This window comes from Symsagittifera roscoffensis, chromosome 8, assembly GCF_963678635.1.
Source record: "Symsagittifera roscoffensis chromosome 8, txSymRosc1.1, whole genome shotgun sequence".
In the NCBI taxonomy this organism is placed as follows: Eukaryota; Metazoa; Xenacoelomorpha; order Acoela; family Convolutidae; genus Symsagittifera; species Symsagittifera roscoffensis.
In genome coordinates this window covers 24,598,811-24,613,032 of record NC_087069.1, presented here as the reverse complement: position 1 = coordinate 24,613,032, position 14,222 = coordinate 24,598,811, and the positions used below count along the sequence as shown (strand labels likewise).

General features: G+C 35.2%; 1 protein-coding gene across 1 annotated transcript; it reads right to left on the bottom strand.

Annotated features, from left to right (window-relative positions):
- Positions 1–11,546: 11,546 nt before the first annotated feature.
- LOC134853344 (homeobox protein DLX-3-like) lies at positions 11,547–13,767 on the bottom strand. Its single transcript, XM_063869320.1, has 3 exons — positions 13,566–13,767; positions 12,689–12,876; positions 11,547–11,972 (listed from the first exon to the last, which is right to left on the bottom strand). Exons 1-3 carry the CDS (start codon positions 13,615–13,617, stop codon positions 11,562–11,564), a joined length of 651 nt encoding a protein of 216 aa, XP_063725390.1. The 5' UTR covers positions 13,618–13,767; the 3' UTR covers positions 11,547–11,561.
- Positions 13,768–14,222: the final 455 nt, after the last annotated feature.

Below are 14,222 nucleotides of genomic sequence, written 5' to 3'. Positions count from 1 at the left end.
ACCACCATTTATAACCACTGAAGTAATATATAAATACGACAGATATACCAAAAAGACAATTGGTTACATCACATTTTATAACCCATACTCAGGATTATCCTACACATGTATATTCTAAAATTATTAATTTTTCTCCAACTCCTTTTTCTAGTAATCTCAAATCAAAACATGAACCCTTCTCCCCGCACAGGACCCCAAGATTTATTAGTAACACATTACGATTGTGAAGAAAACGAACAAAAAACACTACACAAGTATGCAATAAATCAAGTATCACAGTGCGAAACAGAACCCCAAGCCATAGAAACTACAAATGTAATAGCAACACTTTATTCAAAAGCCCGAGCAACTACAGTTATAGGATATAAATTCACAGCAACATTTTCTGAAAAGAAAGTACATTGTTCACAACCGACTTGACCATGAATCATTCTACCAGAGTAATATAGAACGACTTTTACATCTCAATCCCGAAGATTGTAAAAACGAGTTACTCCGACTAAACATCACAAAAAATAAAAACACAGATAGAAATTTAGTATATTTCCAAGTTTTTTCAGATTCTGTACATCAAGCAGAACTTGAAAGATATCAAGGACATATAAAATTAGATGAAAAATACCCATACAACGGCGCACACGGACGATTAACCTATGACATGCACGATAAACACTGGATAACACACATTGGTATAAATGACCCATCAAACTGCAAAGCAGACACAAAAAATAAAGGATACCAAGAAATAATGTTTTTCGATTGGAAAATACAACTCGAAAAAATACAACTCACACGAGATTTATCAGACAACACAATGATTTATCAAGGAATTAGATTACCTTGTAAAAACGACCAAGGTTATTGCGACCCTACAACCAGAACACAAGCAACAATTGTTTGGTTCCCCGAAGACACATGTACAACATTTCAAGTAGCAAAAATACACGCTCGTATGATAAAATTTCACGAAAAATATTTTATACAATCAATACCATATGAACAAGTAAATCCATTACGAAAAATAAGTTCTAATTTTAGAAACATTCATAATATAGAAAATAAATTAACACGTTTTCAAATATATCAAGAAACAGAACTTGCATGTAAATATAGAAACCCACTCCACAAAACACAATACTCTTAAATATTAGTTGAATACGAAAATGGATTCAACATGACCACTGGAAAACTAAAAGTTGACCCATACGCCACAAGTCATCCTCCAAATGAAGGAACATCATACATACCAGTTCATTTTCAAAAGAATACAGGTCAACCTGGTGGACATTTAAAGCCCCAAGACGATCACAGCACACGTTTACAAGAACTATCCCTAATGAATAGTACATATTTTGGTAATATCCACTATGATATTCACTTGGATAAGAAACTAGACTACACGACTAGCCGAATTTTTCAAGAAATGTCACTCCCCGAATTAGAAACATTACACCAACTATGCGAATTAGAAATAACACAAATATTACAATCACTTGCACTAGCAGTATTAATAATACCCTACGCAGGATATTTACTATCAGGAAATAGATCAAATTTTTTAGACTATGAAGGAAACATCTTATGGTTTTATACTTGTACTAAAAAAGTATCACCACTATACGTTTTTGAAGATAAACGATGCTATAAAAGAATCCCTATCTTTTATAAGAATAAAGTACATTTCGTTGACACACTTTCACGAAGAACCTATTTCTGGGATACCGCAGTTCCATGTGGATCAGAAAATAGCCACAACGTAGTACAACTCAACCCTGATGAAGATAAATATTACCTTCTCACCCCATATCCCACATTAATGCAATCACTCAAAAAATTTTCACCAGAAAGCATTCGCGCTATCGCTCGAAACCCAAATATAGACTTACAATCAATAGGAATATACTCAAAATCAGATATTCAACATCACATTAGAACACAACAATTCCAGGAATTATTAACACAAATGGACACAATACAAAGACAATCAATTGACCAAAACTTACGCAAACTTGCCGAAACCGCAGGATTTGCAGACATCTATACGCAAGACTATAGCGGATATTTTAAGGACATTAAAGATTATATATATCTAAACGGTGAAAAATACCGTCCCCAAGATATATCACCTATCAATATTTTTAGCTTTGTTACACTTAAGATTGAAATTCTTGATTTTCTAGGATGGCCCTACTACATCTTAGAAAAACTGACTATTTTATACGCAATGTTTAACTTTATTGGATTTCTTTTTTCACTCTTAAAAGGAATCTATAACACATGTGCTATACACACACAAGTCAATAGACAAGCAAGTGTAGCACGCATACTATTTGCAGGATTTTTTGGAATATTTTCTACATCTATAAACAAAATTCTTTTAGACGCACAAATAAAAGAATATAACACAAAAATAGCAACAAGACAGAACACATACGACGAAGAACATAACAATGCAGACACAACACCAACAGCACCACAGTTACCACCCCTACCACATAACCATCCATTATCCCTAGTCCCACGTAATTTTCGAAATTTAGCCATAACACATAATAATTTTAGACCAACCATATCACAAAGCCCCATCCAACATATAATGCCACACCACTCACAAGATGAAAATACTTATGAACAAATTATAGAACAACCCCATACCACCGCTTTTCAGTCTCAAAATAATAATTTTTTTAGCCCACGATGAGCCGACAACTTGGATCCCTACACCGATCAAATTCCCACCCAACCAACCTCACCACTCCAATACCAATAATACCACTTTTTGCTTTTCCGCCACCCGATTTCCCATCCAGTAATGTAACATCCGGCATGAATTCCGATACTAATTCACACATCTCAGTTTTATACTCCATCTCACAACTCAATAACCCGAATATTGAAACCCCCGATGAATTTGCCGACTCTGAACCATCTCCATCAAATAATTTTCACACCAATTCCTTAAATTTTTCCCAACCCCCTTTTCAACCCATACTACCAAATAACCCTGACCCAACCAATTCTACACCCTCTTATGCTTCCCAAGTCACTCCAACCTACTCCTCACTTCACTCAGACCAATCATCTCATTCTCCAGACACCCCCCGAATCTCCCCAGAACTAGATAATTTCATTACCCTACAACAACAACCCTATCACCTTGACACCCCAACCATAAACCAAATCTCATCCACAATAGATTCATCCAACCCTCCTACCCCTACACCCTCTTCAATTTATACTGAATCATTAGCACCATCATCCACAACTAATGAATCTTCACTCAGCACTAATAGAGCTTACCGCACTTTTAAAAGGAAGTTCCCCAACCATCCTTTCCCAGCGAAACCAGGAACAGCCCGTGAATATATCAACCATCCACAACACACTAACACAAAAGAATTTTTAGCTATCACCTTACCCTCATTTCCACAATACACCTTAAACACCCCTCATGACACTAACGAGACACGTAACTTTGTAGACGAATACGTTTTAATGCCTACCCTTCCTTGGACCTCATATTATCATTTTACAAATCCCCTTTGCTTACCTTTATCTAACACTCATATCGATATAGAACGAAATAAGGACATGCTATATCGACTCACTACAACACTAACACCTAGACAATTTACTTACATTGGATATAAAAAATCACTAAAAACACACACTGCACCCCGAGCTAATGAATATACACTAGAATATTACGATCATAACATCATCAGAACTAACCAAGATCAATTCTTAGACGACGATCGCTTCGCTAACCCACAAATCACCGAGAAATTTTTCATTAAAACACCATATGTATTTACACTAAATATCTTCGATCGCAAGTTTGACCACATTATTTCAGAAGCACTAATAGACACGCAAGCCTACGAAAGTTTTAAAGAACGCATCCAAATATTTTCACTAACCTTTCATTTCCTTGCACCACATGAAAGAGATTTGCACTGCTCACACGATATTATGTTGCGCACTAAACAAACACACACATATACTTATTATCGTTTCATCCAAAATCACTTTGACCTACACACTCCCTCCAGACAACCACACCATCGTTTTCAATTCATCAATTCCAAATACACCTCACCATTCTTTCTTAACTTCACATATTGTATTAAAGATACTAACCTTCATGGTATTCTTCGAAATTATGATCCCATAACCCAAATGTATATTTTTTGTCCCATCACCAAGATCTTCAACGCAGAAGAATCCCGACCCTTCCTCATCCCACACGAGTTTGTACAACCTATAGAAATCCCCATTTTAGAATTCATCCATAACACTAAATTCAACCACAAATTATATAATCTAATCCAAAACACACCTTATGAATTTGCAGTTGGCACTGAAGAACTAACCACCATTAAGGCACTTCAATTGCTTTGGCCACTGCTTCAAACTAAAAATATCATCCGCATCTTAGCCAAATTACTAACAACTTCAGATCTCATCCACGACATCTTCCCCCACGGTTTCTTCCCCGACGACTAACAGGTAAGTATGAATTATACATATTACAACTAATTTAAATATTAGAAACTCACCATTCTTTATCCATGTTTTCTTTAGAATTTTAGCCTTCATCCTCGATCATCTGAAAAATTCACAAAAGAAAATAAAAATTGAAAACTTCTTCAAACTGTTTAAAACCCTATTAAATTTTTGCACCAACAATTAAATAAATATAATACCAATGCAGTAAATTAATTTATAAATTGTTCCCCCACAAGCAGTAAATCTAATAATGACGAAAATTTGTAACTTAATTTTCCCCAACAACTAGCAGTAAAATTAAAAATTCTATGTAGTAAATTAATAAGAAGCAAATACAGTACTAACCTTTTGCTATTTTCATTCACTCGCACAAAAATTCTATCCAAACTCGCACAGCTCGCCCACGAAGAATTGTTTAAAATAATGAATTTCAGTTTCAAGCTTTCACACTCGATAACTCTAACACAAGATAACACGTTTCAAACTTTCCTTTAACCCGGTTGGAAAGGAATTATATACTAAACAAAACTAACCAATGCAGCTTACTAAACACCACAACACATAGCATAACAGCATGATTAAGAAAAGGAAACCAACGGTACCCAAACCGGATTAACCCAGTTTAAAACTGGATAATTTATTCTTTTGAAGACTATTATAAAGTCTAAGAAAGAAATAATAAAACACAAAAAAGACAAACACATACCACAAACAATTTGATTTTTGAAAAAAGGACACAACCAACAAAACATAAGAAAAACCACAACAAACCCAACATAAAACGTTGTCACATAACAGGACCTCTCACAAAAACCGCATGCAATCATACTCCCACTCCTGGCCTAACCCACCAGGAAGGACGTCCTGAGCATGCTCTATAGCCGGCCTAACCCACCGCGCTACATCCACGCTTTGTGACCACACTCCTATTTTTAATAAGAGCTACTCAAGGGTGAGTAACTCTTCAAAATAACTGAACTAAAACAAAAAGCTTTTGTGAAAACAACTAACTAAAATCATAATTAAAAAATTTTAAACTAATAAAAGTTTTATAAAATGTAAATTACATTATGCAATACATAGATCAGAATACAACACCAAGGACGAACATCCAAAGACAAAACGACCCTACTACACTCGAGAAAGAATGGCCAACTACAATCAATATGCCGCCCACAATCACAACTCAAAGGATTTAGAGTACGACTTGACTTCGCAGAAAAGGACTTCATTGAACTAGACCAATGACCACCTCGATGTTCAAGTATACGTACAGATCCGAGTAACCAGGCATCCCCTCCACGCACAATCTCCACGCCATTCCCAGACAAGGTCAAACACAAAGAAGTTCTCACCAATGAAACAGAAAAACCTGACATAGCCAACCATTCTGAAATCAGATTTGAGTTTGTTGCGAAAACCCAGTCGTTGTCTTGAGAAGACACAACGATTGAATCTGGGACTTCTCTAATAAGAAAACCCAGAAGAAATAAGATGTTCGCCAAATACCAACGTCCATCATCCATCTTTTGAATTGCAGAAAGACTATTCTAAAAAACTCTGTAAAACCCGGATGGGTGGAACCTGATCTAAACTACATTTTATGATTGGATAAATTAGATATTTTACCAATGTAAAGTATTTAATATTAACCAATCATGATCCATCTAACTAACAATCCACTTATTTGTAAGTGCTGAAATTACTTGTAATTTCAGCACCAGAGAGATTTGAATTTAACTTAGAAATTAGTTGAACTCTCCCGAGTACTTCAGCAGCCGCAATAAACCAGTATACCCTAGATCTATTGAGCCTAGCAGAGACTAGTTAAACAACCTGAGACTAGATAGTATAAGAGTAAGATTAGGATCGGTATTAGACTAAGAAGTTGCACGAATCTATCCGGCCGAAAATAAGATAGCGTGACGAGCAGACGGTGTACCCTATCCGAAATTACTCTATGAGTTATACCCATCGGTCCTAACTCAATCTGTAATAAAATGTACGAGATAGAATTCTAAAATAGCTCTGCACTCCAATTTGGCAATCCACTTCCTGTCAACTATACTCTGATTGAATTCAAAAATTTGGCTCAGCAATGTCTTGGAGATTTCAAGTTTGTTGGAACTGTAATGTTCCATAATTTTTTTTTCTGATGTTTTTTGTGTTATTTAAATAACTATTTTTCTTCCAGTCTTTTTTTGTGTGCACACTGGGTATGTTTATTTATTTGATTTTGAAGAAAAGTTAGTACATTATGTAAAATGGAAATTAAAAGCTGAGTCCAGATATCATTCAATTTTTTTACTACGGTTTGAATAATAGAAGATGTTCAAAAAGAAATTGAAAACCTTGAACTGGTTTCTATACTGGAACTTATATCTGACAGATTAACAACTATGGCGGGTTTTGTTATCTGTTATAATTTATATGATCTAGAATCCTATATAGAGGACAGGACGATAATGTTTCACAGCCAAGAAGTACAATCTCAGCAAAGCATTCTACCTTCAGATTTGACTGATCAATCAAAAAACAACAAAATAGAAAATCTTACAAAACAAAAATCGAAAGTTCCTAGTACGCCCAGAAGATTGGCGGCGAAAGATTTCAAACAAGAAAAATAAAACTAACTGTGATACTATCTCAATCTAGTTTATGTTTTACCAAAATACATCGGATACACAATGGAAAACAGTCAATTGCTTTGAACTTTAACCTCATACGTGAAGCGTTGTTGTTCGGGCACTAAGCAGATACAATCAATTTACAGCTCGTCACTAAGCAGACAATTTTGACGACACTTAAATCTGAGTGAATGAAAAGGTATACGATGCATAGTATTAGGATACTTAAAGTTGCATAGTTTAAATTGCGGTTAATTAAACTGAAATGATTTTGGAGCAATCTTTACACATTATAATAGCATTATGACACAAACATAGCATGGCAACTTTCATGCTATTAAAATCACTTATTGATTAAAAAATTTGTCTCTGCTTTCTAGGTTGCCTGCGTGCTGCTTGATAGACACGAGTAGCACTAATTTTTTTGCTGTTACTTTTAAAGGCTGTTTTTGTATTTATATTTAAAATACGTTATGAGCTTTTCTCATCCCCAGTTAAAATATTATATATAATTCTATATTTGTCTGTGAAACAAAAAGCAGCCAATGGCAGAACATAAAGACCAATCTATGGCACACCATAAAGACCAATCAATGGCACATAATTGTTTTCATACATTTGAGCTGTAAGGGCATTAAATCAGGTTTGTCAATCTTTGAGTTTTGTCTCAAACACGAAAAATTTCAAACAGTAACGCAGCATCCCAGGTCGAGGTGCTCACTTTATGTTTCGACCGCCTCGATCAAGAACTGGTATGATTCGACGGTGCTCGATCAAAATTCTGTATGTTGCGACTGTACTCAACCAAAACAAATGTGCGCACCCGTTCTCGATTCAAGCAAGATATGTTCCGACCGTGCTCGACCGAAAAAATGTATTCGACCGTGCTCGACCCAAGCAAGTGCTCGACCAAGTTTGGGTAGATTTCGACTTTCAAGCAACATGAGTTCTTCAGTTTTCAACGTAATAATTTATGCTTTTTTGGTGACATCGTATGATGTTTTTTATCAGACTGAAATGATTTTAGTTATTTGCTAATTAAATGCTTCGTAGAGATGAACTATTTTTGAGCTTTTTTTCCATCTTTTGGAATAATGGTTTGCAATGTGAGTCAAAAAAGTAAAAAGTTGGTTGATATCTGAAAAAAATTTTTCTCGTTGACTCCGAATTACCGCGGAACAACCGGTATTTTTCGACCGTACTCGAGGTTTGTATCGATCGAGCTCGACTGTGCTCGAGGTTTGTTTCGACCGCGCTCAACTGTGCTCGAGCTATGTTTCGACCGTGCTTGAGGTATGTTTTGACCGTGGTCGAGGTATGTTTCGACCGTTCACGAGTTATGTTTCGACTGTGCTCGAGGTTACTTTGAAATTATGCTCGACCCAAACCCCTGTCTCGACTATACTTTTTTGTCCGAGAACTGACATGTGCTCGACCTTGAAAGTCAAAACATAGATTGAGCACTTTGACCCTGGATATTTCTTCCTGATATGGGTGTGAAATATTAGTTGGTAAAGTTCAAAGTTTACTTTTCAAAGGATGCCTGGATATTGAGCAAAAAAAAAAGTTTCTTGATTTGAAATTATTGGTTCTAAAACAATAATCTGAGTAATTTTTCTCCGTAACAGTGTAAGGATTCATCAATCTCTCTCCATAACTGCTTCGCACCAAAAATTGAACAAAACTTAAATGTCTATTATACATTGTACTTCGTTTGAATGGAAAAAAGTAAGCTTGATGCCAATTTTTTTTCGGTTTTCACGAAAATGATTTTAACCAACTTTTGAGTCATGAAAAATTTAAGCACGGATGTTAAGACATTTATTTACCAGTTTTCATGGAACATTCGAATATTTTATAAGGATTTTTTTCTACCTATAAATTTTTCTTCTCTTTGTTGCATTCAGAGTACAACTTTTACATGTAATTGTTCCGACCATTAAAGTTGGAGAGGAGCTTTGTATTTGGGTGCGATTTGTTTTTGTAAAACTTTTTGTTGTTCACGCAAAGTCAAGTAACACAAAAAATCTCTGGAATGCGTCGAGTCATTTGTCATTTTAAAGCATTTTCAGTCGTGGTTTGAGCAACCTTGAGAAAAACCGGTTTGAATTCATTCATTTTTAGCGCAATTTTGAACCAAAAAGTTCAAAAATTAAAAATATTTCTGAAAAAAAATTAAAAGTTAAATTGTTTTTTACGGTGCTTCTTTTTGATTTTTTTTCAGCTAATTTTTCTTTAGAAACTGTTTTCCATATTACTATAACTGTCGAAATAGCCTAAGTTCTATTTTTTGTTCAGATTTTTTATCACACTTTGCAGAAAAAATGAAACTAAGTTGAATAAACGTTTTCTGTATTTTTAAGACTATGGTCGGAACATTCTAAGCTACTTGCACAGTAACTGCTATCCTTGTTAAGTTTTTTAAGTTAGTTTTTTTTAAAAAACTTTAGAAAAAAATAAATAAAACTAGAACATTAGAAATACATAGTTGCGCTTTAATTACCTGTCTTTGTTAAGAGTGACATATACAATGTGTCATTTTTACTTATGAGTTTTAGTTTTTGTCTGTGCTTAACCAGGAATGCAAATTGTGTTAGTTTTTTTCTGTAAATGCTGAACCAGTTCTGTTTTTTTTCTGTTTCAGGTCTTTCAAGCTAAAATGATCAGAACATTTCAGGTTGTTTCAATTAACCCAATAAAACTTTGACCCAAAGTTAAAGTTAAAAAATAAACAGTTAATGCAATTTCAAGCAATTTGTTCGTTCAAGTTACATTCGACACATCGAACTTTGACCACAGAACTTTGATCTGATATGAGCAGACGTATTTAAAATATGATTCTTCCTTGAGCTGAAAAATACTGGATGTAAAGAAGCCAATGGCTTCACTAAAAAGCCGTAGAAAGTCCAGTTTTGATCAAAATAGTCTTGAGTGAAATAATTTAGTGACTATTGACGCTATCCGAAGATCGTCAGATTTGATTTGTCTAAAAAAGAACTAAAAGATATCAAACTGACTTGCGTCAGGTTGGGGTCAGATTTTTTGTAAGTGGATATGCTGTTGAAAGGGGTTTATGTGGGGTAAAATGATTTCTTTTTTATTTCACTCGGCAAGTTTGGAGCCAAGGCTTTTTGTATCCACAAACTTTTTTTACCAGTTTTTCATCGATGATGAAAAACTATATTACACTTTTCTAAAAGATATATTTTTTGTAAAAACGAAAAATATATAGTCTTCAGTGTTTATTTTTCTAAGTGAAACAAGATTTGCTTAGCAGCACAGCCGTTTTTTTAAACGGAAACTTCTCGTTGGTGGCTCATGGGAGCATCTGGTAAGGCCCTGCAAGCGTGTGTTTTTTTCCGGACATGGAACCCGCAAACTAACAATAGACATTCTGGACATAACGTTCTGCTTGGCTGTGGACTCTTTAAATTCGCAACCACTGACTCCAGTAAACAGTTATTTGGATAATTTGGAAGCTATTACGCCTAACTATTTTCTGCCTGGGCAGCCAAGTGCGACATTCCCTTGCTTGTGTTTCGAGAAAGAGTTCACCCATAGAAAACGGTTTGTGCGTGCGCAGGCACATGCAAATGCAATATGTTACGATGGTAAGGCGATTTAGTGCGGATAGCAAAGTCCGCCAACCCCCGAGGTTATTATCCTATAGCCATCAGGAGAACGCTTAACTTCGGAAAAGACGGTGTTGCCCGATCTGCCATACAAAAAACTTTGAATGGTTACATTACCCGTACGGCAGTAAAAATCGCGCCATCCTGCCTTCCTTGAGGGCGTAGGATATTGTCACGCAAATAACCTTCCATAAACGAGAACATAAAAGCGGAAAATTGAACAGAAATTGAATTGTTTGGCGTAACGTTGGGCTCCAAAAATCAATGTTTTTGAATTAAACTAAAACGTATATAACTGAAACCAATAAAAAAGTTAGAAAAGAGACTTTGTCTGGCAGGTTTTTGTCGTCTGTTTATATCATCCCGCGTTTCACAAAATGATGCTAAGGTTAACAGCTTCTAGTTGAGAATGTTCTGATTTGTCAATTGTGTTAAATATTCTTATACGTCGATATATTTCTACGTCGAATATTTATACGTCGAAAGTTTCTGCGATACAAAAAAAAAGAATTTTGATTGAAGATTAGCAAAAATTAGATCTGAGACATTAAAAGGCACTGAGAATAAAGCCCACAGATTTTTTACTTGCTGCAAAATTCGTGTCTACTATATTGTCCTGCCTTGAATGAGCTACCCTCAACTGCCGATAGTTTAAATTCCTCGATAATTTATAACTTAATGCGAACAACATTCATATAATTTTTTAAATTAAAAAACTAAGGTATTAATGAAAATATTAAGTAACACAGTCATTTCAATTCACATTTTTGGTTTCCATTTGTTTGCTGCTTTTTCATATATGCGAATCGCTGTGTTTGTTGTTATCAAAATGGTACAATAGTTTCTGCGTTACTCCCGTATTTATTCCTTGGTAAACTGATCCAAATACATTCTGGGGGTCCAAATAACCCAGCATAGGTTGACCCAAGTGAAAATATTGCAATGACGTCATTAAATGTCCAGGTGAAGTTCCATTTTCTAACATTGCATTTTTAGTTATGTCATAAAGTGACACTTGATGTCCTCCAAATTGTGTCGGTTTTGATTCGTCGAAAAAAGAACTGAGAGATGTCAGATTGTCCTGTGTCAGAGAACTGTCCGAATTGTCATGTTTGGATATACTGTTGAAGGGTTTTCGGGCTAAGTCGGGCTTTATTGATTCTCGTTTTTGTTTTGTTCGGCGATTTTGGAACCAGACTTTTATCTAAACAATCATTTTTTTTATCAGTTCGTTGCAAAACAAAAAAAAGCAAAAATAGAAACTATCGCTGAGGTGAGATTAGGATCCGAATTTTAAAAATACTTCTTTTAATTTTCTTTTATTTTCACATTTTCAAATTTCAGTTTTTTCAATTTTTTAGAACCTGATCTAAACTACATTTTATAATTGGATAAATTGGATATTTTACCACTGTAAAATACTTAATATTAACCAATCATAATCCATCTAACTAACAACCCAATTATTTGTAACTGCTGAAATTACTTGTAATTTCAGCACCAGAGAGATTTGAATTTAACTTAGAAAATAGTTGCCTCTCCAAGAGAACTTCAGCAGTTGCAATAAGCCAGTATACTCTAGATCTATTGAGCCTAGCAGAGACTAGTTAAACACCCTGAGACTAGAAAGTATAAGAGTAAGATTAGGATCGGTATTAGACTAAGAAGTTGCACGAATCTATCCGGCCGAAAATAAGATAGCGTGACGAGCAGACGGTGTACCCTATCCGAAATTACTCTATGAGTTAACCACATCGGTCTTAACTCATTTTGTTGTTTATCTTTTACTTTGCTTAATAAAATGTATTTCTCGCTTTCATAAAGATGCTTTTTCAATTTTGCATTCATTTCTTCATCTCTGCTGTTTTTTTTGTCTATAAGAAAATTCTCCAAATTTTAGAAAACTAGAATCACCCCCACCTGTGTTTCTGTCAGCCCCAATCTGCCCGCCAGCAGGGTCCTGTCCCTGCCCACCATGTACTGTCCCCTTGTGAACTCCTCCTCAAGAAGGAACAGCTGTTCGGCACTGAAACAAGTCCGCTCCCTCTTCGGACGGTCTATGTCCAGACCCAGAGGCACCACCAGCTCACGCTCGTTCCCGTTGTGGTCTTAAATCGAAACAGTAAATTATATTAAGGTCCTCTCCATTGTAGCCCCCCCCCCCCCCTTAGCCTACTTATAAAAAAGTTATAGCCTCGCCACACTGAAACTTAACTATTATGGAGGGGGCTATACTTTGATATGGTGAGTGAGCTATAATGATCACGACCATGTATTATGATTTTTGTGTAAGAAACGTGTTTGTTGTCCTGAAAAATCCGCAAATAAACAAAGAAACAATTCTGAGGCTTTCAAAAGATGACTTGTCTATGTAAATTCTCCTAAAGTAACGCCTGAACATCAAAAGTAAACACATTTTGGGTCGACTTTAAGAATCATTTTTCTTGAAATAAAAAAATAATCAGCTGCCTTCAAAAACGGCACAGCGCGTTCTTACTAGTTAGCATAACCAAACCGTACGATATCGGTTTAGTTCGGAAATTGCCAAAGCTTGATCTTGATTGCTATCTGACAATTTCGAATCACCAAATCAGAAAAATAGGAACAAGAAGAAAGATTATCGAACACTGTTTTCCTTATTGTAACTCGTATATAAGCTGGCAAACAAGTCTTCAAATTTTGAAAATTCTGTCTTGAATTATGTTTACCGCCGGCAGCAAAACGTATAATTTCGTCAGATGACTGAAAACTTGGTTTAATTTACAAGCTTTAAACGACCTTTGGCTTTTCTACATACCCTTTGTTTTGATTCTTCTGACGCTTTCAGGGCATTTCTTTTTCAGATCCATTTGATAAACAGATTTTGATTTACTATTTGGAGGAAAACTTTTTAAAGAAGCTTTAATAACTTGAAAAAATAGCTGTGAAATTTTAATTGATTTTATCAAGAAAATCAACAAAATAATAAACTGTCGTTTAAGCTCGATTTTTGATTCGACGACAACAGTTTTGGTTTGTAATACTCATATATTAAAAGAATAATGACATATCTCTTTTTGGCATAACAAAAATATCTCAAATAGATTAAACTTCGCGTACAAATGGGATGATTGAAAGAGTAGCTTCTGACTCACCTGGATCGTATATAAGCTGATGAGGATAACTATTCCATTGCATGACATGAAACGTCTCCTCGCCCTGTGGGGCTCTTTTGCCACCTTTCCCGCGGTCACAAAATCATTAAGTTTAAGATGTAACGAGTCAACGTAAGGAACGATGACCTATATGTTTTTCAACAACTCAATTTTCATAACAGTTGGACCATGTAGTCAAAAAAGGTTAGCCAAGTTAGTAAAACTTACGGAGAGAGAATGATACCCTAAGTCGAAAATTTGATTTTAGAGTAGGTCTTTCAAAGTTTTTTTTTTCAAAAGAAAAAACAAACAAAATTGTG